The 25210-nt window shown below is 36.4% G+C and overlaps 3 protein-coding genes across 11 annotated transcripts; all 3 read left to right on the top strand.

Annotated features, from left to right (window-relative positions):
• Positions 1-1169: 1169 nt before the first annotated feature.
• Positions 1170-10576, top strand: LOC132170338 (protein PIN-LIKES 3). Of its 6 annotated transcripts, none has more exons than XM_059581288.2 (13): positions 1170-1594; positions 1804-1907; positions 2058-2172; positions 2349-2500; positions 2616-2695; positions 2797-2921; positions 4362-4483; positions 4918-5157; positions 6444-6536; positions 7999-8099; positions 8821-8873; positions 9016-9197; positions 10210-10576. In XM_059581288.2, the coding sequence occupies exons 4-13, from the start codon at positions 2366-2368 to the stop codon at positions 10360-10362; spliced, it is 1284 nt and encodes a 427-aa protein (XP_059437271.1). In that variant the 5' UTR covers positions 1170-1594; positions 1804-1907; positions 2058-2172; positions 2349-2365; the 3' UTR covers positions 10363-10576. The 6 variants fall into 6 exon arrangements, with proteins under 6 accessions (XP_059437271.1, XP_059437270.1, XP_059437268.1 ...); XM_059581287.2 differs by having other exon boundaries at positions 2008-2172; XM_059581285.1 differs by lacking the exons at positions 1170-1594; positions 1804-1907; positions 2058-2172 and having other exon boundaries at positions 2333-2500; positions 4918-5151.
• A 2674-nt stretch (positions 10577-13250) lies between these two features.
• LOC132172600 (protein PIN-LIKES 3) lies at positions 13251-19189 on the top strand. 4 transcript variants are annotated; one of them, XM_059584123.2, is made up of 12 exons: positions 13251-14240; positions 14328-14385; positions 14878-15050; positions 15382-15461; positions 15567-15691; positions 15845-15966; positions 16473-16691; positions 16929-17021; positions 17653-17753; positions 17943-17995; positions 18114-18299; positions 18839-19189. In XM_059584123.2, exons 3-12 carry the CDS (start codon positions 14916-14918, stop codon positions 18961-18963), a joined length of 1239 nt encoding a protein of 412 aa, XP_059440106.2. In that variant the 5' UTR covers positions 13251-14240; positions 14328-14385; positions 14878-14915; the 3' UTR covers positions 18964-19189. The 4 variants fall into 4 exon arrangements, with proteins under 4 accessions (XP_059440106.2, XP_059440104.2, XP_059440105.2 ...); XM_059584121.2 differs by having other exon boundaries at positions 16473-16697; XM_059584122.2 differs by lacking the exons at positions 13251-14240; positions 14328-14385 and having other exon boundaries at positions 14463-15050; positions 16473-16697.
• Positions 19190-19316: 127 nt separating this feature from the next.
• On the top strand, positions 19317-24916 carry LOC132171758 (protein FAR1-RELATED SEQUENCE 5). Its single transcript, XM_059583155.2, has 2 exons — positions 19317-22236; positions 24556-24916. The coding sequence occupies exons 1-2, from the start codon at positions 20041-20043 to the stop codon at positions 24721-24723; spliced, it is 2364 nt and encodes a 787-aa protein (XP_059439138.2). The 5' UTR covers positions 19317-20040; the 3' UTR covers positions 24724-24916.
• Positions 24917-25210: the final 294 nt, after the last annotated feature.

Raw genomic sequence — 25210 nt, 5'->3', positions numbered from 1 at the left:
CATTTTCATACTAATGATGGTCTAGTCTAGACTCTAGAGTACCCCACCAGAACAAAACGTATAAAATATCAAGGGACGTACAAGTCAAAATAATGGGAAATTGGAAACTAACTTGACAAATAAATTAAGCAGTAGCAGCTCTCGCATTATTGTACGAATTGACACTTGACAGATATACTGCCGGACCACACTTGTCAAAATGTCACATGCGTCCCCCACCCCACCGGTGGGGAAGAGCTCTACCTTGCAATATTTTTGTATGATTGCATGTAATGGGGCCAAGTAGTTTTCAATTAATTAACACCGACTACTGGAGAACGTAGTGGGACCACGTTTTAATTGCAACTTTGAAGTATTAATTATATATAATGGCCTGGAAACGTGAAACAGGTACGGTGGTGTAGTTGATTATAATTTATAACTAGCTTGAAATGAAATGGTACATATATAAGACGATATAAATTAAGTTGATTACTTAATTGTTTAATAAACATAATTACAAACAGAAACAGTAGTGCCATTTTGGTTGATCAGGACGTACATTAACATTCCATCTATGCGCGCGCATATATATATATACATATATATATCAGTCACCTTAATTAATAATTATAGCAAACTTTCAGAAGTCAGAACAGAAGAAAAATTGCTTAAATAATTTGTTGAACGTCTATATATACGTCAATATCGATCTCTAGCTAGCTATTTTTTGTTTTCGCCAACTGTGGACTGGATATATCTATAATATTAATTATTTGATACAGATAGGTAATTTAATAAGATATATATTGCACTAGCTAGACATTTTTTGGGGCAATTTTTCAGTCTATATATATATATATGCACGTTTCTGCTGGCTACTACAATATTTACTATATCATTCAATTCTTTTTTATTATTTTTTTGAACCAAATGAAGCTGTATCGATCGATCGAGACCATTCATGTTGAAATTGTAGTGGGTGAGACATTTATTTTCGTTCCCACAATATGTTTAATGAGCCCAAAAGAATTACATTTAATTTCTGTAGGCGCGTATAGAAAGGAAGGGTAGATGGAATTCGGGAATTCAGTAAGTGGAAACAACCCCACATGCATGTACGTTTGAGTCATTGACTCTCACTTATATGTACATATTAATGATTTTTTTTTTTTTTTTTTTTTTTTTTAAAGAGAAACTCTCCCCCAAGTGGGATTTCCATCTCTGCCGTGAGGGGAGGAGCCTCCTCTCCTGCACGAGAGTCCGGGGAGCTAGGAGGGAGAGCCTCGCTTAAGAGTTCGAGCCTCCTTCCTCTCATGCATCTTCCTCATCCCCCAATCCTCGCTCCTATAATTATAAAATGATCAGAAGCGTTGTTTGTTTTTTGGTGACAGGCATAAGAACAAGTATGGATGGATAATGGATAGAATATTTGGTGAAGATCGAGTGAACAGTGAATAATGGTAGGTAGAGGTGAGGGGAGACTGGAGAGCAAACCTTTTTTTGTGTGTAATCGATGGAATCATCCATGGCCCCCATGGACGGTTCACGGTTCTCAAATCTCAATCGAATGGGCCCCACGGTGGGATGCCCTTGTCACTCCGGCTGCTGACAGGTAACAAAAACCTGCTTGTCTTCGTCAACTTTCTTTAAATGCATGTGCTAGCTGCAGCCGGCATGCCTGAATTGCTAATGATGTAGAGCAGTATCGATCTCCTCCTAATTGTGTGTTTTTTTATTAAATAAAGAAGGGGAAAAATGAGTTTATCTGTTTATGCATTGGAAATAATATATATATATATATATGGTGTTTACTATTTGCAGAGAGAAACACGAGGGCGACAGAAATTCTTTGGTTCCTTTTATTTTGGTAAAAGTGAAAGGAAGAAACTCATTTTTTTAGTTCCCGGCCACTTCCCAGTCGCGAGGTACGTACGGAGCAATTCATTTTTAATTGAAGTAATTTAGGTGGTTGCTTTAATTTCTTTATTCCAGTTGATGAGAGTCGATCTGGATTTGCTTTGAAAGGCTTACAGTACTACGTGTCAGAGAAACCTGTAATTTTCATCTGGATACAGGTCAGGAAGCTGTACTTTTAATTACTTTAGTTGCAAAATAGCTAGAGAGAAGAAAAGGGCAATCGTCTTGACAATAAGTCGCTGCAATTTGGAATAGAAATCCATTCTAATTAAGGTACGTACTCTGCAGTCTGCACGCACGCAGCTTGCATCATCTTTTATATATATATATTATCTTTGGTTGAGAAATCAGTTGTCCCTCTACAAAAATATATTAGGATTTATCTTGATGCATGATATATCATATATATATATAATATAGATGATTAATTAAGATGAATATATCCATAGATCGAGGTTTTTATGCAATGAAAATCCTGGATCTCTTCATCGTTGCATTGATGCCAGTCCTGAAAACACTCCTCGTTACTGCCGTTGGATTACTGCTTGCAGTAGATCGTATAGGTCTCTTGGGGGCCGACGCAAGGCATCATTTGAACAATGTAAGTGGTAATTTAACAAAATTAAGTGAAAGTGGGTCCCGGCCCCTTTGGTTGTTGGGCTAGCTACGTACAATTTCGACTGATCATCACAAGTTGTTTAATTATGTCGTAACAGATTGTATTTTATGTGTTCACTCCTGCACTCATGGTTAGCAACTTGTCTGAAACTATAACTTTTGACAGCTTGATTACATTGTAAGTCATTTTCTTCCTACCTTTGCTTTAATTTTCAGTACATGAAAATGTATTATATATATTGCTTTCTGGGTAACTCTTCACCAAATGCAAATGTGAAGGTGGTTCATGCCAGTGAATATCCTTCTCACATTTTTTATTGGCTCAATACTTGCATGGTTACTTATCAAAGTCACCAGAACTCCTAAACATCTACATGGCCTTGTAATTGGTTGCTGTTCTGCAGGTACTTTTTATATAATTTTTTTTTTCTTTTTTTCTTTTTTTATTGATATTCAATTACATGTTAATCACGACGCATTAAGGTCTCTTGCAATTATGGGCTTGCAATTCTTTCAATCCAAGATGTTCATATATATATAATGAAGTCAAGATTATGTTGGGTAAGCATTATAAGAAAAAGAGCATAATAATAATAATAATAAAAACACACACACACACAAAAAGAGTTATGTATATGAGGTAACTGGATAATTCCTTTATCTAAAAAATGATATGAAAAAGAGTATTATACCTTTCTCAATGAAATTTTTTTGAGGTGGACTGCGACGACTTCCCCCTTTTTTTTAAAAAAAAAAAAAAAATTGAGTTATTATTATTATTATTATTATTTTATTTTTTATTTTTATATGAGAAAGGTACAATAGTCTTTTTCAAATATTTTTTGTTATTTATTTTAGAAAAAAATAAATAGAGGTTTTACCGTTTTAGATTTAAAATTCTTATAAAATAAAGTATTAAATTGGCCAAATTAAAAACTCAAAGTCTAAAATTCAAAATTTGAGAAAGGACATGGGATTTTCGTGATTCATAAAAAAAATATATATAAAAAGATATGAGCTTTAATTTAGGATACGGAATCCTAATGCCTTTTTCGGTAGAAGTATGAATCTTAGTTTCAAACGTAAAACTGTTTCCAGCTAAAAAACATTTTATTGAAAAATGAGATTTATTTGAAGACATTTTTCAGTGTTTGGCCGTACAAAAAATCATATATATATATATATATATATTCATTCATTCAGTCATATTAAACTTTAAATTACAATAATGTCTCGATCAGGTCTTAGCCGTGGCCTACCTAGGTTTGGGTGAGTCCTAACCAGTCCTTGCTGGGTTTCATTGGTGCCCTGACCAAGTCCTGACGATGGTCTCGTTGGATTCGGATGAGTCCACAAGGGTCCCAATAGTGTCTCAGTCGGGTCTCGGTGGGTCCCAACAGTAGCCGAGTGTAGTCCGGGGGACATCGGATTAAGTCCCTTGATTTGATAATGAAAACTCAAACTCAGAAATGATTTATAATTTTCAAAAATAGAAAATCATAAAATGGCTTATCGTTTAGACAGAGAGAAGCTTATTGCATTTTTCCTCGTAGCGAAGGTGTCATACCGGCGATCTTGCCGAATATGTTAAATAATTGTGTTTTGATTTTACTTTTCTCGTGCATTTTTGCGAATTATAAGAACATTGACTCTTGCTTCGCACAATACTTGTAAATCAGACAAAGCATAAAAAAGTTGATGCACCGGAACAATATGCATGGCTGATGTTTGATGTCTTTCCCAAGCCAGAATAGTCGCAGCCATGATCCATATTCCATGCTAGATTACAAACAAATCTTTAGAATATTGTCGTCTGACTCAGGAGGGTGGGTCAATGTGAACAGGAAATCTGGGAAACTTGCTTCTGATTATTGTCCCAGCAGTCTGTGACGAAACAAATAGCCCATTTGGAGATTCATCCACCTGCTCGACAAATGGAGAAGCTTACGCTTCACTTTCTATGGCGGTATACGATCTATAATTCTCATATTTTTAACAATTCATGCTTGTACAAATTCGTCCACACATGCAAACAAAAGCTTGTCTTCCAAATCTCTCTACAACATGTTCCAGCTATCACTTGATCTGTATTTTGTAACTTATGTCAACGAGAAATCTCAATTCCAACCTTTGCAAGAATGGAACTTCTTTATTATGTCTGACTGCTACCGTCCTTTGTGGCGGCACATGTTCTCTTAGTTGCAGTATGCCGGATTATTTATTTGACCAACTTTTCTTGTTGGTTGTCCTGTGCTTGCATTCCTGTTTTTGGGTCGTTTTTAGAGAGGCTTTTGATAGGGTTGTAATTTCGCCCCTTCCCCCCTCCCATATTGAATAGTTTAATAATAATAATAAAATGGGATTTATGTTACTTTCTTATATCTTATTCTGACGCTTCAGGTTGGAGCAATTTATATATGGTCTTACGTGTATATGATCATGCGGGTATTTGCAAATAAGAGAGCTGAAGATATCGATACACGCGACTCGACAATCACCATAACGTTTTCTGGAGAACCCTCGGAAACATTTCCAGGGACTTGCACAGAGGCACTGCTTCCTTCAAGGGACTGTCCTAGCTCTGATGACCAGTCAGATCAAGTTGAACTGCCTCGCACTAAATGTGTGGGGAAGGTGAAGGTTTTTAAGCTTTCCTATCTAAGAAAACGTTATTTCTTACTTACTATGAAGAATTTTTTCTTTAGAACTCTGTTTTCTTGCTCAATATGCGTATCCTTTTCTTTTTTCTTTTTTTTTTTTTTTAATTTCCTGATAGGAAAATCACCAAATTGTTTACACTTATCCTACTTAGTAGAGATATATGCTTGTCTTAGCTTTGGAGGATCAGAGGGAGGCGTCCTTTATGCCCACTCCATAGGCCTAGCAAGTTAGCCGACATGAAGGAGATGTAGAAGTTCTGATGTAGGAAATATTTCTAGGTGTAATAATGGTTGAATATGTTACACTATATTATTCTGTTTTATTTTCCCAGACAAATGAATGCCAATAATCTTACATAACTGTTACAAGTGCCATTAATCCATTGCGATTGTTCCGTCATTTGATGGCTGCATAAATTGGTTTCATTTGAAAGGTCTCCCTACTGCGTTGTATACTTGTAGAAGTGATTTTCTTTTTGTTTTGCCCCATAATTAAGGTCTTAATTTTACTCATTTGACAGGATGAAATTTTTAACCTAATATTTCCTATAATTGAGATTTAATGTTAAAATGGAGCTCTTTGTCCGTTGGACAGAAATGCATCTTTCATGTCATCTGTCATCTTATTCATCTCCTCGCATAGCAGAAGGCCAATATGTATTACTAATCGTATATAGTAGCTTCTTTGGGTTTTTTTTTGTTTTTTGTTTTTTTCAATTTGCCCCAGTCCCGTATCTGCCTTTAAGGGATCTACCTAAGTGAAGGCTTCTGATCCGACAGTGACCCTTTATTTCTGTATTGTTCGTATTTGTGGTCTCTCCATACCAAATTGATTGTGTGTCATGTTCGAGAAAGCACAAAGCTTGAAGAGGGCACAATCAATGTATTGAAAGATATCATAATAAGATAGTTGCTTTACAAACTTGTCCTTGCCAAAATTTCTCTTTAAGTTGGTGGCTACTACTTTCAATTGCTATATCCTATGCATCAAAATTTATGTGAAGTAATTAAAGGTAATATGAGTGTTAGTAATTGGAATTTAGTATACCCACAGTGGGGTTGGTCCAACCATTTATGATTTTCCAACAATGAGAAACGCAAATTTTATATGGTTTGGCTTTTATCAAGACACTCAATTGGGATGGACAAAATAAGGAAAATGTGACACTAATTTTTGGGTAGAGGGAGTAGCAAAAGAAATAGGGTAGTAATTTTATTGTTGTTTGATAACTTTCAATTGTATAACCTTTTTCACTTCTTTCATAGGTGTCAATTCTGAATCAGATTATAGAGTGCACCAAGAAGCTTGCAGGACATATCAATCTGAAGATGGTTTTCGCACCATCTACAATTGGAGTGGTATGCCCGCATTGCTTACTATATTCTGCAACATTGAAATCTTTAATATGTTCTGTTCATAATTTTTCTAAGATACCTCAAAGAAATACTATTGATTAATTAGGCTAAATTACATTTTATCCTATATACTATTATCACTGAGTCACTTGCCTCATATATTTTTACTCAGTGCAATTCATACTCTAAATTGAAGTTTCAGTAATGAGCTTGTTCTCTTTGTTCAAATTAGCTATTAAGCTGGAAGAAAAATATATGAAATGACTAAATTGCTGCTTTCTAACTTATAAGAAAGAGAGTCTTAAACTTAAAAGTAAAAGTAAAATAATAAAAAATGTAAAAACTCATCATTCCTATTCTCACCCCTTTTGTAGATTTTCATTTTTCAATATAAAAAAAGAGAGAATATTTTTGTATTTCAACAAATGTAAAATTAGCGTGCTTGTCAGTTTGCAATTTGGACATCTAAATAATTTAGTCATTTTACATGTTTTTCGTCCAACTTAACGGCTGATTTTGATGGGAGGGATAAACTGACATTGAAATTTTAAAAGAAGGACCAAGTTGCACTAAGTTAAAGTTTGTGGGAGTAAGTGATACAAATGTGTTGGGGGCAAAAAGTGTCATTTACCCTTATTATTATTATTTCTAACAATAACAAGTTTCGAACTTTGCTTCTCCAAACATATTTCAGTCTTTAGTGAGAAAAGGAATCATATTTAGGAATAGCTTATTGCAAAACCAGATTAATTATTTTACCATGTCAATAACACTGTTAACCTTTTTCTTTTAAAGAAATATAGAACTTGATCTTGCATATAGCCTTGATCTCATACACTCCAATTGATATGAAATCAGTGGAAGCATTATGTTTCCATGTGACATTCAACTGGCTAAAAGGTTATGTTAGTCTATTCAGACTGAACTTTGCTTGAAGTCTGAAAATCTGATATAACACCTATTTGCCATGCCAAGCAGGGGGCATGAAAATGGTGATAACCTGAAGGTGTATTAAAGATAAAGATAAGATGACAAGAAGATACCGATAATAAAAGGTTTTTCAAATGTAGTTGTCTTATCTATTGTTATCCTCTTATCAACTTGGTCTTATTGTTTGACTTAACTGATCTATATAAATATACAAGATCCCTCACAAGGAAAGACAGCGAGCGAGATCCTTGCTTATTCCTCTTTCGTTGTTTAAAGGTGTAGAAATTTCCTCATCATGAAATTGTAAACACTAGATGTAATATTTTAAGAACTATGAATTATCAAATGATGGTTAGTGCAAGAAAAGAGGGGTAGAAAAAACTCTGATTTCTCGGATATCTAGGATGGGGGCCCAATTCACCTGTCTATGTCATGTTAGATTTTCTGTTTACTTATAATTGAATTAAAGCTTGACATTGAGTTATTGCTTAATGTGCAAATGAGCCACTAATTTGCTTCTTGTCTTCTTCTCTAGATTGTTGGGTTCATCATCGGAATAATTTCCCCAATTCAGAAACTAATGATTGGTGATAATGCTCCTCTTCGTGTGATCATTAGTTCTGCATCTCTTCTGGGGTATTAATCTGATACTGGCCCCATACAGCTCCTGATGGTTGAGACTTGGTTTGGTTCTTATGTATCATGTTTTGGCCCTGAGATTTCACACTTTAAGATCCTTAAAATTACTTAGGTGCTTGCAGGCTATATTTTCATACAACAAATATTTCATTTTCTTGCTGCCAACTTCCAAGAGAAATAGTTAATAATGGGTTATTAAATAAATTGATATTAAAACAAAAATTAAATATTAAAAACAATTACAAAATAATACTAACTCTAAACTAATATTCTTTCTTCATTCTCAAAATAGATAGTCTATGCACTAGCTTCTTTTATACACTCGCCTTTTCAATTAGCAGTTCAGCGTCTACTGTCTTTTTCCCACCTTGGCAAAAGATGGCAACAATCTTTCTGATTGTAAAAGTGGTATGTAGCCTACAAACTCCATGTCCAGGAAAAATATGTGATCTTAACGAATGCTTTAAACATTATTAACATCAACCACAAGATTTTTGTTCAACATTGTCAACAACCAAGCGTCAATATATGGCCCTAGTTACTAGAGTATATATATTTTGAGTTTAGCTATCAGTTCTTCCTTAATCACCCATTTGCTTTTCATAATCAGGAAAACCATAAACTAATTTTTAATTGTGGTTTGGTGAGTGCAAACCCTCCTAGTTGTTGTTTATAAAATGTGCGTAATATTCTTTTCTATTCTGAATCTGACTTGCAGGGAGGCATCAATTCCATCTATGACTTTGATAGTGGGAGCAAACCTGCTTAAGGGTAGGAAACTAATTTGATCTCTTCTCATGCTTACACTGATTTTGCCTCATTCTGTTCTTCCTCAAAATGGCAAAAGGAAGTTTCAATTTTCATCTCACTAAGCTTTATATATGTCCTAATCGTTTTATCTTCTATCTTTCAGGCTTAAGAAGATCAGAAGTAGGTCTCTTACTTATTGTAGGTGTTATAGCAGTTCGTTATATTGTTTTGCCGCTATTGGGGGTTGTTATTGTTAAAGCTGCACACAGTTGGGGCATGGTGGGATCAAATTCATTATACCAATTTATTCTTATGCTTCAGTATGCGCTTCCACCTGCAATGAGTGTAGGTATGACTACCTTTTGTTTATGGTTGAAAACATGGATAGTTAATTTCTTCATTATTTTCCTTGTCCTCTGCAATCTGCTGTTGTTACGACTGGCATCCTTGTTTATGTTCTCCTTTACATTTAAACTCTATAAAATTTGGTGCTCACAATCGCGCTTAAGATTATTCATTTGCACTGCACATAACAACATGTACAGTAGCGATAGCATAATGCCATGCCATTAAACTTGGTTCCAAGGGTGCGTATTGTTTTTCTTTAGGTTCAGATGATAATTACCTTGGACTAGTCGCAATTAGAGTTGTTTGAAATCACTGATATAATTCAGATGGGCCTAGTACACATATGATGTAAGACTCCATGTATACCCATGCAACAGCCTCGTAAAATCTAATCCACATAAATGATCCACATTTTCAAATCCGTACAAGTCAATCATTTTGTTACAATTAACCATTAAATCATAATGGAATTCGGCTGGCTCGGGGTTGGTAACCACCCCTATCAAAGACCCAAAAAAAGGCATTATGTAACTTAGCATACATGATGAGCTAAAATATGAAATTGTTTCTATGGAAAGCAGTTTGGCAGATTCTTCCCAGTGAAAGCTAAAAGCCGATCTTGATCGAATGTGAAGATATAATAATATGCTTATTCAAATTCAATGGTTTTTCTTTGATTGAATTGGATGAAAGAAATAGAAAGACTTTGACCTTCCATCCTATTCCCATCATAGGAGCTAGAATACCCCTTTTTTCCTTTCTTTCAACTATCTTCGTTAATTGGCAATAATCTGACCTTTCCTCCCTTTAATCAGACGTCTTGGACTTAAGGACTAAATATGATCTATCTTTAGTATGGAAAAAATGAAGTTTTTATCCTCTCACCTCTTCCATTTGTCACAGTAAAATTAGATCCACCGAAGTCCTTTCATCATTAAATGTTTTTTCATTCATTAATTTTTTTCATATGAATCTTCTTATTTGGTTGTCCTTCTGATGAACTTGGCAGGTACCATTACGCAGTTGTTTGGGGCTGGTGAGAGTGAATGTTCTGTTATCATGCTATGGACATATGTTGTGGCTTCATTCTCTCTTACACTGTGGTCGACCTTCTATATGTGGCTGGTGTCATAATTTATATTCTCTTCTACATTTGTTTTAAATAACCTTGTGTGATTCCTTGGTCACACAAGGCTATACAGCATATATTTATATTGATCAAAGGGTGAGGTGATCAGCATTCTTTACATTGTGGATTCTTTTTTGGTGTACCAGATTTCCCCATTTTGATTGTAATGCCATGAACCACCAAACTGGGTAGGAAGTCGAGTCTTTGTCATTTCTAAATATGTTTTAGTTTGCTTCTGGTTTTTTTATTTTTTTTATGGCTTTTTTGTTTATTTTGCTGGGCGTTTGGCTTGTTTTGTATGTATGTATGTATGTATACATTCACTTATACAATATGGAAAGTAAGCTTTATATATATAAAAGAAAAAGGCACATTTAGAAGAATGTAATTGCAATCTCTATGTGGAATTGTACTTTTGGAAACGATACTGAAAGTAGGGCATTCCAAAATGACTTTACGAAGGCACTAACTGTTTAATGATGAACATTGGCTTGATATTTTGGCAGAGGAAACGTCTAAGGTCAGTTTGGTAAAGTTTTGAGAAGTGTTTTGAATTTTAGGTTTTAGGAAATGTAAAAATTGAGAATTGATTTGTTGAGGACCTATTTGAAAAAAATGTTGTATATGTAAAGTCAACAAGCAAAAATTTGAAAAGTGGTTTTGAAAAATAAAAAGTTGGAAAGTGTTCTCCGTAAATAAAAGAAAAAAAAGAAAAGTATTTCTGTTTATACTATAGGCGGTGGCCGCCCGATGGCAGCCACCTCAGTGTCTGTGCTAGATGGTCTTGGTGACCATCAACGAGCCATTGAAAGTTCATGGCCGCCAATCATCAACCTAATATGAGAAGTTTAGACCTCATCGAGGAGAAAATTGAAAAAACTGTTATTTTAATTATGCATGTGTGTTTTAATTTTTCTTTTAGAATAAGGATTAGGTTTTCTCTTTTCCATTAGGATTATATTTTCTTTTTTTAATAAGGATTAGGTTTTTCTTTTCCTATTAGGATTTGTTTTCCTTTTCGAATTAGGTTAGTTTTTTCTCTATTTGCTTATTTGGGGCACTTAGGAATTTTCTCTTCCCTATTTGTTATTTTCTCTCTTCTTGAGTTCCCTTTTCTATCTTCAATTCTTAGTTTTTGTTGTTATTATACGTTGTCAGAACAATCCTAATTCTGCCCGGCGTCAGTTGGTATTAGAGCTTAGCATCTTCTTGGAATGAATTTTTTCCATTAGTTTTTCATGAATGGTGGTTGTGGTCGACGTAGATAGGTTCCGAATGAAGAAGTCCCCTACCATGCGTGCAATGTACAAAACGTGATGATTGAAGACTTGCAAAGGTAGGTTGCGGAGTTAACCCAACGTCTAGTGGCACAAAACTTGGAGATGTATTGCGATATTGATGGTCGCAATTCATAATTCAATTTCGAGAACCCGTATCATAAGCCTGTTCTGGTTTGGGAATAGTGTGTTCGGGATGAGTGGCATGAAGACTTAGACTTTAGAGTTGAGCTTCCAGAAATTTCTGGTACTCTCACATCCTTGACTATTGTTCGTAAGTCTCAAGCTCATCTACCAAATTCATATTATATGGAGGAGGAAGATGAATTTATTGAGGAAGATTTTTCTATAGATTGGGCCTCTCCACCAATCTATGATATTTATCCTGACAAAGAGGATCTATTGGAGGAGGTAAATTTATTTCTTAATACCATAAAAATTGTTGAAGAGAATGATGTCCACTGTATGTTTGACGAAAGTCCAAAAAATGAAATATTTCAATGGGATCTTAAGAAAATTAATTATGTTGATTTTCTTGGGATTGAAAATTTTCTTTCAACTTTTCCTAAACATAATCTTGACATTGGTTTCAGCATGTTGGAGGAAATTATGAATTTTTGTGGCCAGGAAAGAATTCATCGTTTTCAAAAAAATTTTACGAATGGTGAATTTATGACAATCAATCAAGAACTTCTGAAGATTATTTTATCTCAAGTTGGTGCGAGTAACTTCAAATATAATACTCGAAGTCATGTTATGAAGGCTTGCAAATTGTTTATCTTCCGGTATTAAGTTGCTTTAATGTTGAGAAATATGAGATGAAAGGGATTAATTGGACATCTGAACGATCGAGGAAAAGTTGATTTGAACTCGAAGGCAAGTTCTTTCCAACCTGGAGAGACTGATGCAGGAGAAAATTTAGAAAACTGTTATTTTAATTATGCATGTGTGTTTTAATTTTTCTTTTAGAATAAGGATTAGGTTTTCCCTTTTCCATTAAGATTATATATTTTTTTTTATTAAGTATTAGGTTTTTCCTTTTTTATTAGGATTTGTTTTTCTTTTCGAGTTTGGTTTGCTTTTCCTTTTCCTATTTCTTGTTAATTTATGAGGTGCATAGCCTATATAAAGACATCTAATCTTTGTTATTTTTGGGAATTTAGTTTATACTATTAATTAAATTTAAGTCTTTCAGAATTATTTATCTGTTTGCTTATTTGGGGCACTTAGGAATTTTCTCTTCCCTATTTGTTATTTTCTCTCTTCTTGAATTCTATTTTTCTATCTTCAATTCTTATTTTCTACAGCTATTATACGCGGTTAGAACTTAGAACAATCCTAGTTCTACCCGGCATCACACACACACATATATATATATATATATATATATATATATATATATATAGTCATATATATATATATATGACTCACATGTAAACCTACAAATTCAATAATGAATTTGAATCCATTTGAAAAAAAATTAAAAAAAAAAAAGTCAGAAGAATAAAACGTAGCATTTCTCAATTAATTAAGAAGAAACAAAAAAAGCTAGAAGAAAAGGAGGCAAGTACAGGTAAAGTGGGCGTTAAAATAGGACAAAAGCCGTGGACAAGCAGTAGGAAGGTAACAGGAAGGAAGGAGAGTTTGAAATATGCGAAAGAAGCAAGGCGATGAGCGGTACCGCCCCCACACGCTCTCCACAGTCCTCACTCGGAAAAGAGACAGAAAGAGAGGGCGAATGTGCAGCAGGAAGCAGCCAGCAGTGAGCACCCAACGGGGTTTCCTTATATGTGTAAATGTTACTGTTTATTGTCGATGGTATCGGCAAGGATGGGGCTGTGTCTACTGTCTAGTCTGTCTGTGTCTAGCTTTACGATTACCTTACCTACTAGCTATTAGGTAATAAGATAGATTTTCATATTTTTACATATAAACAACTTCAAATATCAGGATCCGTATCTCCTGCAATTCGGATAGTGATAGAAACTTAGAAAGAGGGGTTGTATGCAATTCTGCATTCAATTTCGGACAGTCAAGAAAGGAGTTGTATGCAATTCGGACGGTCCCAAGTCTACTTGCCTCAAGCAGCCGGAGGTGGCCCCTTATCTGTGGGCCAGGGAATTGTAGGGATCCTTATTCCAAATGTCTTGGTGATTTGACGATCAGTTAAACCGACCTCACTCTCACTCGATGCTTCCGCACTAAGCACTAAGCAGCAACATCTGCGTACATTATACACTGTTGTTTGAATTCCGGTTTCGATTTCAAATTCGGAATCCAAAGACGAGTCGGAAATGCGACAAAACATTTTTTTATCTTAAAAAAAATGGCTTTAGTTCTCATAGCTCACATGACATTAGCACACAGCATCGAGCTTAGCTTCAGCCAACGTACGTCTCTTCTCCAGCCTTTTGTGGTTTCTTTGTTGGCCAGAGTAGCAACTTCCCTCCACCACAATCCAAATGCTCTTTCTTGCTTCGGTCTTTTGTTCACAAAAGGACCAACATTTGGGTCATGTATCTTGTTTCTAACAAGAAAGCGAGCTAGAAACAAGTGGCTTCTTTGAGCAGCCCTAACTCTTTTTCATTGCATGCCCGCTTCCGTAGAAGGACATGATCATCAAATAGTAGCATGGTACATTTTCTCATTTATTATAAGCTAGCCACTCATTATTAATGAATGATCAAACCTTCATTTTGCTCCCTCTGTTCTATTCTGCAGGTCAAGGCTCATTTCTCACTCATCTCAATTTCATTCCTAGCACTCTGAGAAACTATTTGTGAGTTTTTTCATCTAAGAAAGCAGAGGAGCATGGTTTTTTTTTTTTTTTTTCTTCTTGCTTTTTAGAGCAATTCCAGTGACCATCTGTTTCTTAGCATAAGTATGTTTTGACAACTTCTATTCGTTATTATGTTGCTGTACATTTGCAGAAATTGTTGGAGATACCCTTTTAGTGTGCATTGTGTGTGTCTTAGCATACATATCTTTTGACAACTTCTCTTCATTATGATGTTTCTGTACATTTGTAGAAATTGTTGGAGATACCCATTTACTGCGCATTGTGTGTGTTCAACGCTCAATTTTTAGTCTTTGTGAAGTAGATGTCCAAGGGAATAAATTTAAATGAGTTTCCTCCGCAACCTACTCATAGTATCAATGCTGCTGATCTCATACAGACTCTTGAGTGGTATACTTAATGTTTTGATTGTCAAGCTTACTTGTGTGTTATTCCTTAATAAGAACTTGTGGGAATCTTTTCCTTTTTATGTAGGAGTGGTATAGAATTGCAGTTTTGAAAGAATCGTCACAATGGGGCTTCTAGATCTATTTTTTGTTGCATCTAACCCAATTCTGAAAGTGCTACTGTTGACTGCACTTGGCTCTTTTCTTGCATTGGATCGTATAGACATCTTGGGGGAGAACACAAGGAAGCAGTTGAATACTGTATGTTATCATTCTTGCCTTTCAGATCCTCTAATCTGCACTCCTTATATAAAAAACTAAGGGTACATTTGGTACGCGGAATGATTATTTGAGAGGAATAACTATTCCTCAATTTAAGGAACAATCTCCCATGATAAGAATTCTATCCTTATCATATATTCTAACACCAAGGCTATTCTATTCTGCCTTCTTCCATTCTTAATAAAAGCTATTCTTTTTTCCTAATGTAATAGTCATTCCCGTATTAAATGTACCCTAAATGCCTTTGGAAGTATTTATTTATTTCTTTAGACCAGATAGACTAACAATCACACGCTTTGTTCCTTATAAGGTTGTATTTTTTGTGTTCAATCCGGCACTTGTGAGTAGCAACCTGGCTAAAACAGTTACTTTTAAAAGCGTTGTTTTGTTGTGAGTATCATTCTGATTGCTGAGCATATATGTGATAGTTGTGGCATGTGTTATTTCTAATTCCTTTCATCTTATTTTCTGTTCAACCTTTGATTAAATATGTAGGTGGTTCATGCCATTCAATGTTCTCGGTACATTCTTAATTGGCTCTGCACTAGGATGGATACTCATGAAAATCACAAGACCTCCCCAACATCTGAAGGGCCTCATCTTGGGTTGCTGTGCAGCAGGTAGCCACCTATAAAATCCTTCACTATATCTACACCATTTTCAACCTAGGAAGCCAGAATTGCAACGCATCCAGTTTCCATCCCATGCTCTGCCAACTTAATGCATCCCTTGGATGAAATATATGAGATCATGTTTTGGTTTGATGTCAACAGGAAATATGGGAAATTTGCCTATAATTATCATCCCAGCAGTATGTAGAGAGAAAGGCAGTCCATTTGGAGATCCTGATGTCTGCCATGTATATGGAATGGCTTATGCTTCACTTTCTATGGCGGTATATGATTTTGTTAGCTTTGTCTGGTATTGATAACAAAATCGCCGAACTATTTGAATAAAGGAAAACCGTACATAATATTAATCATAAACTTTTGGCGTAGTATATGCTTATACAACCTGACCAATTCTCAATTTTATACTGTTCAAATTATGGACCATCATTTCTATGGGTTGAAACCTATAAATCATTGTTGATGAGAGAACCTAAAACTTCAGCTTAGCAATTTTCTCAAAAAGCTGTCATGTTTCACACATGAAGAATGTGCGCATGTATAGAATCTTCAATCTTCAATGCTCAATATATATATATATATATATATATATATATGTATATATATATATATATATAATTGAGTGACGCCTTCTGCATCATTGAGCATTGAAGATTCTCATGTCCAAAGCCTAAAGGTGCATTCTACTAGTGGACATGATTATGCACACGTGATGCATGAACTAAACTTTTAACTTTGATGAAGACTGACATTCTTTATTTTGGGTCTTCAGATTGGAGCCATTTATTTGTGGTCTTACGTTTACAACATTGTGCGGATTTTCTCAAGTAAGGTCAACGAAAAAGTCAACATAGATGAATTTGCAAGCAATATGAAGTCTGGGGGAGCATCGGAATTACCCCAGGAGAGTTGCTCAGAAGCACTTCTTCCTTCAGAAAACTATTCCGTATCTATGGACTGTGCAAATAAATCAATGACTCCTGAGGAAAAAGTGAAAGTTGTTTCCTCCTCCTCCTTTGTTATAACTGAGATCTATTATAATTTTGAATAATTTCTGAACTTAGAAGTTTCCTCTTCTGGAGATTTACTATTTGAGGGAGGGGGGGGAGGGGGGCGTGAAGCTTAATATGCAATCATTAAAACCCAGATAATTAATTTTCATGATTATTCTTTTAGTTTTTGTTCTTGTTACTATTCTGATTAGATCATTGTTGCACTTTCATGGCAGGTTCCAATCTCATATGTGATTAAGTACTATTTAAGGGTGATTTCAAGAAAGATCAATCTAAGGGCCTTGTTTGCACCTTCAACTACTGGAGCGGTATCCTCTTGTTTTTTTTTTTTTTCTACTTTTCTCTCTCTCGCTCTCTCTGAAGAAAATCTCACTGATTCAACAATTCATTCTCCAAAATTGATTTTTCCAATACAATTAAGGTCTTCTTATAACCTAAACCGAAACCATAGAGATGGAGACTAATATATTAAAAGACAAGTAAATCATCTCAGTAGGAAACATTACGAAAGACTAAATCTCAAAAGGCAACAAAACCAAATAAAAAAGGAAACTCAACTAAAAATGACAATTCCTAGTCTATTATGCAAAATAATAAAGCTCAAATTTGGGCTCAAATTTGATGGAAATTTGAATAAGGAAATCTTGTCTACGTATGGAATCTTCCTTTCAAAACTGCCTGTGGAAGACTGCTCAAACAAGTGTTGCCTAGTACCCCTCGAGTGGTGCTGGAGCAGAGGATGCTGTGCTGCTTCTACTTGAGTGGACTTCGAGTGGAGCATCCTGCTCCAGCTCCATTCGAAGGCCCCTCGGCGGAGCACACTATGCTCCCTGCTTACTCCGGGAGAGGGGGTGGGGGGGTCGCCATATTATACTGTAAACATGTGTTGCTGGTAACCTAATGACTGATATTTATTACATTTTCTTGTATCATGTATAGATTGTCGGGTTTATCATTGGTGTGGTTCCCCAGATCCGAAAGTTCATAATTGGTACCGATGCTCCTCTACGTGTGGTTCTGGACTCTGCTTCTTTTCTGGGGTATATATCCTAAGTTTCAGCTTCATATGTTTTTTGGTCTCAAAGTCATGTTTGTTAGGAAATGAATATGAAAATTTCATCTAAAAAAAAAAAAGAAAATTTCAATTAATTGGTTCTCATTGCCTCTAGAATTCATGAGATAAAGTTCCTCACCTTCCTTTTCTCTCTCTCTCTCTCTCTTTTCTCTAGTGAAGCAGCCATCCCAACTCTCACTCTGATATTAGGAGGAAACCTTCTTAAAGGTAATAAAATGTTCAATTTAATATTTGTCATGACGGCCTTATAAGCCTAGTTCTGTTTTAATGCTCTCTCATATTTTTGTTGACAAGTTTTGAGAGGATGCCATCTGTTGTCATTCAGGCTTGAAAGGGTTAGGTATTCTGCAGCCACTCATCATTGGCATCATAGCAGTTCGGTATATTGTCCTGCCTCTCTTGGGCATTGTCATTGTTAAAAGTGCACTACGCTTTGGTTTCATTCACTCAGATCCACTGTATCAGTTTGTTCTTCTACTTCAGTATGCACTTCCACCAGCAATGAACATAGGTACGATGAGTTTGTACTTTTTGAGAAGTGAATAGGCTAAAGTGAGCTTGATTTGTCTTCAATATATGTTATCTTTTCGTTTTTGCCTTCAAAATGAGCTCTGTTAATCTTTATCAATCATTAAACTCAAGTCGGTTAGGTGCTTCAAATGCACCTCGAACCGGCTGAATCATAGCCTTGCCCAAATGAATCTTGAAATTGGAGTCAGAGGGGGGAAAACGAAGCCTGCCACAAAAGGACATCAGATTGACATATATATATATATATATATATATATATATATATATATATCCACGCACACATACATACATATGCATATTTTTTATTTTATTTTTTTTATCAAAACAGAAGAGTCCAATTTCTGTAGCAACAAAAATATTAGACATCAGAGAGAACTCATCTTTGTCCTGATTATAGTCATTTCATCTATTAGGTAAAATATAAGGAAGATTGGAATAATTCTTGTTTAGAAATTTTGTTGGCCATTAATATAAGCAGTGGAGTCCTTATTAATATGTTTTCCTTGTTTCATATGGCAGGCACAATCACCCAATTGTTTGGAGCTGGCAAGAGTGAATGTTCTGTTATCATGCTATGGACATACGCTTTGGCTTCAGTTTCACTAACGCTTTGGTCAGCCTTCTTCATGTGGCTAGTTGCTTGATCTCTATCTCTTTATGCATGTTGAGACATGCAGCAGTACAATGTTGTACATGCCTTAAGGAATCAGGCTAGGAATTTTAGTCACAGTTCTATCTTCCTAAATTATGTTGTTCAATCCATAATCATTCTTTTTCAAGCTCTTTTAATTAAGTATCAATTTCGCTACTTTCGTTGTATTTTATATGAGTTTCAATTAATTAAAAAAACGAAAGAAAAATCAGTTTATACAGTCTTGAGGAAAAGGAATACAAAAGATCTCTTCGGATAGGATTAGGCGTAACATATATATGATAATATATCTATATTAAAAGAGGTTAAAAAAAAAGGCTAATGCGACAACGATGCGTTATACGGGGCAAGGGAAAACCCGAATCAGAAAGTGGAGTGCAGTGTAAAGTTGCCAAACAGGAGCGTAATTGTAGTAGAACACATGTTGATTGATGGTGGTCCGTGATCGAACGAGAGGCGATATTCGGATCCAATGGCTATAAAGACGAAGCCCCTGATGGTTGGGTCACATATGATATCAGATTGCCCTAAACAGCCTTAAACCCCCAACTCTATCTCCATCCACTGAAATCTGTTGCTCTGAGCTCCCCCCCCGGTACCCGATCGGCCACGCCACGACCAAAATATTAGACATTCTCAAATTGACTATTTTGTACAGACGCCCCCCCAAATAATTCCAGGCTCCAGCAAAAGAGTGAGCAGAAAAATCCCTCTCTTACTCTGGTTCCTGACCTTCATTGGGACTCTGCTGCTGCATCTCTTTTTCCAAATATGGAGCATTTTCTTTTTTGAACAACTTGGATATGTGCAAGCTCATTTGGTCAGTTAATACTCTGACACCCTGCTATAGCCTATACTATACTCTGCTCTGCCATTTCATTCACACTCGTAAATGTTTTATCACATATGACAGATTGTTATAATCTTATAGGAGAGGTTTGGTTTAGAATTTATATTAATGATCATAATATTCTAAATCTAAGACAAAACTCTTCTCTCCCAATAATCCACACGCACAGACGTAGTAATTACTAGGAGTAGGGGTTGTACCTAATAATAAGAGGCGACCATGGAGATTGAACCTCTGAGCATGGGCAACGAGGTGATTGAATTTGACATGATGGGTCTCGCTGACGACGTCGTCGACATTGAACACCCCGTTGACGATGATGAAGACCTTCTTGACAATTCAGCTACCACTGCTGCTGGCGGTGCCGCCAATCACCTTTACATCCCTCAAGGTGCTGGTGACACTGATCTCGAACCCTACGAGGGCATGGAATTCGAATCCGAAGAGGCTGCCAAGTCCTTCTACAATTCCTACGCTCGCCGTGTTGGCTTCAGCTCCCGTGTCAGCATGTCCCGCCGCTCCAGACGTGATGGTGCCATCATTCAGAGATCTTTTGTGTGTGCCAAAGAAGGCTTTCGCGTTGACAAGGACAAGCCTGGCCGTGACCCAACCAGGGTCAAGCGCCCCCGGGCTGAAACCCGTGTTGGTTGTAGGGCCATGTTGGTTGTCAAAATTCAAGATTCTGGCAGATGGGTTGCCTCCAATTTTGTCAAGGAACACAACCATGAGCTCGTTCCCGCGGATAAGGTGCACTGCCTCCGCTCCCACCGCCACGTCTCTGGTTCTGCAAAGTCCTTGATAGATACCTTGCAAGGTGCTGGGATTGGCCCCAGTGGAATCATGTCTGCACTCATCAAAGAATATGGTGGCATCAGCAATGTTGGTTTCACAGAGCGTGACTGTAGGAATTACATGAGGAGTAGTCGGCAGAGGACCCTTGGAGGTGATACCCAGCTGCTCTTGGACTACTTGAGAAACAAGCAAGCTGATAACCCTTCTTTTTTCTATGTTGTGCAGGGAGATGAGGATCAGTGCATGAGCAATATTTTCTGGGCTGATCCAAAGGCAAGGACTAACTATACTTACTTCGGAGACACAGTTACTTTTGACACGACTTACAGATCAAACCGATACCGGTTGCCCTTCGCGCCTTTCACTGGAGTTAACCATCATGGACAACCTGTGTTGTTTGGTTGTGCTCTCCTGATAAATGAATCTGAGGCATCCTTTGTTTGGCTGTTTAAGATGTGGCTTGAGGCAATGTCTTGGCGGCCTCCAGTCTCAATAACCACTGATCACGACAGGGTAATTCGCTTGGCCGTTACCCAGGTCCTTCCTGAGACCCGTCACCGATTCTGCAAGTGGCATATCTTTAAAGAATGCCAAGAAAAGCTATCTCATGTGCTTTCTGAACATCCCAATTTTGAAGCAGAGCTCCATAAGTGTGTCAGCCTGACAGAATCCACTGAAGAGTTTGAGTCTTGTTGGCTATCTCTTATTGCTAGATATGATCTCAGGGGACATGAATGGCTACGAACAATTTATGCCGACAGGTGGCAGTGGATCCCAGTATACTTGAGGGATGCATTCTTTGCTGAAATGTCAATAACACAACACAGTGATAATATAAACTCTTATTTTGACGGATATATCAATGCGTCGACAACCTTACAGCTGTTTGTTAAGCAGTATGAAAAGGCTCTCGAAAGTCGGTATGAGAAAGAAGTCAAGGCAGATTATGATACCATAAACACTGCTCCAGTCCTTAAAACCCCATCGCCCATGGAGAAACAGGTAGCTGAGCTTTATACAAGGAAATTATTTATAAAATTCCAAGAGGAGTTGGTTGAGACAATGACTTTCCTGGCAACCAAAGTTAACGATGACGAGGCAATTACGACATATCGAGTTGCTAAATTTGGAGAAAGTCATAAAGCGTACTTTGTTACATTTAATGTTCGTGAGTTACAAGCAACTTGCAGTTGCCAGATGTTTGAGTTCTCTGGTCTTCTTTGTAGACATATACTGACAGTTTTTAGGGTGACAAATGTTCTCACTCTACCATCCCGTTATATTTTGAAACGTTGGACAAGGAGTGCCAAGAGTGGTGTCATATTGGAGGAACGTGCCAGTGATCTGTTGAATGGTGCACAAGAATCTCTTTCAGTTCGGTACAATAATCTTCGTCATGAGGCCCTTAAGTATGTTGATAGAGGAGTTAAAACTGCAGAAATTTACAATGTGGCAATGGGTGCTCTGCAGGAAGCTGCAAATAAAGTTGCTTTTGCTCAAAGGAATAGCGGGAAAAGCACTTTTGTCAAGGCAAATGGCATAGAAGATTGTGCACATCAAAGAATTCTATCAATTAATACCTGTGGGGATCATCAATGTGATTTAGAACAACCTCTCTCATTGGTCAGTTTCTGTTATTTATACTTACGTTTACTGTTTTTGATATTTCTTTTCGAGCTTTCCATCTTTTAGTTTATCGATGTAGTTGCTTGTAACTTGCACATTCAATAATGAATTATCGCCTTAAAAAGATGTTGAAAATTACCTACCTCTCATTTTGCCAAAGAACCATAGCACCAGCTGATCTCCCCCTATAGAACAGTAGTCTAAAAGCACCCTGAAGAAAACTAGTTTCATCAAGTAGCATAATTTTATACTAAGGTTATCTCCATTATCACTTCCAATGTTGTTGGAACATCATCGCCTCAGTTATAGAATTGTCATCCGTATGAATAGTCTGCTTCATCAATTTCAGTGTATTTTTAGTCATTTCTTCCTGTCATTGCCATCTGATAGACAACTGTCATATCATTATACTGTTTTTGGTAAGTTTAGTATACTTGATCCAGGAAGTTTGCGTGTAGTTAGTGTGTGTGTGTGTATGTATTTAACTATTTATCTAACCTTATAGTGGTCATTACTCTTATGGACTATGATTACCTCTGGGCAGCAACACCTCCTCCCAGGCCATCCTTTTGTCTGTACTCTCATCTCTGATTTTGCACCTTCTCATATACCATATACTGAAGTACATGATTTGGCATTCATCAACTAAAAGAGTTTAACCATCTTCCAATCTTCTTTATCCAATTACCAACATCCTCAATACTCATATCATACAACCTGCAATCTCTCAGGCTCTGATATGTGCCGTGTCATCTCATGCCAGCTGTATCTATTATCATGTTTCTTAAAATGCTACTTCTTGGATCATTTATTATTTAAATGGCACATTTTGTCTCTCTCCTTGTAAGTGGGAGCAAAGGTTATTTTCTAAAAAGTCAGCAGATGTTCACTTGCTTATTTTGCAAATTAGCTTCGAGATTATCTTTAGTAGCTATATGACAGTCATCCATCCGCTAGTCACATCTTTTTCATTCAATTTGCAAATGAAGAACCCAATTTTTTAATCTCAAAGTAATTTATCCTCTATAGAGATGGTATTGATTGCCCTAACCATTTTGGATTGCATGAATATTAGCTATTAATGAACTACTACATGACATATACTCATTTTTAACAAAACTATTACCTTTGTCCTTGGAGTGTTCCTAGCGAACTCCCTATAATAGGTAGTTTTCTTCCCTAAATTTAGGGAAAATTTCAAGTCACAAAAAGTCGGTCATCTCTCTTCTCTCACGCCTTCGTTCAAGCACCTCCCCATTCTTCAAATTGGTCTTCAATGGAGAGTTCAACCCACATCACACCCAAAAAAAAAAAAAAAAAAAAAAAAACGATAAGTGCTCATTTTCCTTCAAAATCACAATCAAAAAGTTCTATCATCACTCGACCATTTGTAAATCAAAGCACAAAATACCTATAAATCTACACCCACAGGGCCACAGCCACGTCAACCTATCCAAACTTAAAGATTGACAAACTTAACAAGCAAGAATCAGCTTGTACACAAGGCCAAATAGAGACTAAAAATTTGAGGTATGATTTTGGCTCTAGCCAAAACCCATCTGTTGAAGGAATCCGCAACTGAGACCCACCCCACCACCCGATCTGCTCTTCAACCGCGACCCACCCCATGGACGCCAGTCCCCACGCCAGATTTGCACAATGCCAGCTCCTCACCCCTCTTTCTTGCCCATCCTCTCTATCTCTCTCAGCTCGATCCCTCTCTCACCCTCTCATCCGCTCTCTCATCTCTCTCTGTCAACCATGCCTGGTGAAGGAATGAAACAGAAGGGATGGGGCTTGAGTTTTCTGTATCTTGCTTGATGGAGAGAGAACATGATGTTCAGAAATGGAAGGGATGGGGCTTGGGGCTTGGTTTTCTGCATCTTGCTTGATGAAGAGAGAGAGAGAGTGCTAATAACTAAATTAAATGAATAAAATAAAATAAAGATAAAGAAAAAGTAAAAAAATAATATTTTATTGATATTGAGAAATCTTAAGGAAAGTTATTGTGGAATGTATTGAAATAGAGAAGAAAAAAGTAGTTTGGTTCCTTAAATTTAGTAAAAATGAATGGGAAGCTACTAAGAATGCTCTTAGTCTCTTAAATCTACGTATGGCTTGAGAACCCCCTTCTTTAACATAAAAAGGATATAACCATTTGAAACCTTCCTAGTATCAAAGTATAAATAAGTAAAGAAGAAATAAGCAATAATAACTAAGACATAACTGTAAATTTGATTATTGGTTAATTGATACTGTGTTGAATGATGTTAGGTAAATTATGATCAGTGTACTAAACATTGTATATGCCTGTAGGATGAGCAAGACAGGAAAATCCAAAAGCTATTGCGACAACTTGAGCGTGCACGACGAAAATGTGATGTGTATCGAGCCAATTTGCTTTCAGTTTTGAGAGATATTGAGGAACAGAAATTACAGCTTTCAGTTAAAGTTCAAAACATGAAGTTAGCAACGAAAGACTGAGATCGGAATGGCATTCCCGTGAATGATCCAAGTGCGTTGTCAGACCCGTGATTTTCCCCACCGGTGGAATATGGAAATTGCTGTAATCCTTTTCTGAAGACTGAAAGATGGAAGTGACAACGCTAGTTGCTCTCCTAACTGCACTGACATGCTTATATTTTGAATATATAAAGAATGCTTATATTTTGAATAAGTTGGAATAATTCAATGCTTATATTTTGAATAAGTTGGAACTTGAATTCCTATTGATTTTTTGGCGAGTTTATGTACTTACCTACCTAAAGATAAATAGGAGTAACTTCACTTTAAACCCATGAATTACTATGCGATTTGACAAGCCCTTTCAAGCTTCAAAACCTCTCAATTTGAACCTTTGAACTTTCAATTGCAGTTAATTTGAATCACTCTATTAGATTTAACTGTTAACTTCTAACAGCAATACCTAAAAAGACCAAAATATTCATGATTTTCGTTTTTTTTTTTTTTT

This window comes from Corylus avellana, chromosome 1 (assembly GCF_965113065.1).
Source record: "Corylus avellana chromosome 1, dhCorAvel1.hap1.2, whole genome shotgun sequence".
NCBI lineage: Eukaryota > Viridiplantae > Streptophyta > Magnoliopsida > Fagales > Betulaceae > Corylus > Corylus avellana.
This window is presented reverse-complemented; position numbering and strand designations above follow the sequence as displayed.

Coding starts and splice junctions, on each gene's coding strand:
- LOC132171758 (XM_059583155.2), top strand. CDS start 20,041: ATGGAGATTGAACCTCTGAGCATGGGCAACGAGGTGATTGAATTTGAC. Junction 22,237..24,555: donor TAGAACAACCTCTCTCATTG/GTCAGTTTCTGT, acceptor ATATGCCTGTAG/GATGAGCAAGACAGGAAAAT.
- LOC132170338 (XM_059581284.1), top strand. CDS start 2,333: ATGAATATATCCATAGATCGAGGTTTTTATGCAATGAAAATCCTGGAT. Junction 2,922..4,361: donor AATTGGTTGCTGTTCTGCAG/GTACTTTTTATA, acceptor CAATGTGAACAG/GAAATCTGGGAAACTTGCTT. Junction 6,537..7,998: donor CACCATCTACAATTGGAGTG/GTATGCCCGCAT, acceptor CTTCTTCTCTAG/ATTGTTGGGTTCATCATCGG.
- LOC132172600 (XM_059584121.2), top strand. CDS start 14,916: ATGGGGCTTCTAGATCTATTTTTTGTTGCATCTAACCCAATTCTGAAA. Junction 15,462..15,566: donor TTTAAAAGCGTTGTTTTGTT/GTGAGTATCATT, acceptor TTAAATATGTAG/GTGGTTCATGCCATTCAATG. Junction 15,967..16,472: donor ATGCTTCACTTTCTATGGCG/GTATATGATTTT, acceptor TTGGGTCTTCAG/ATTGGAGCCATTTATTTGTG.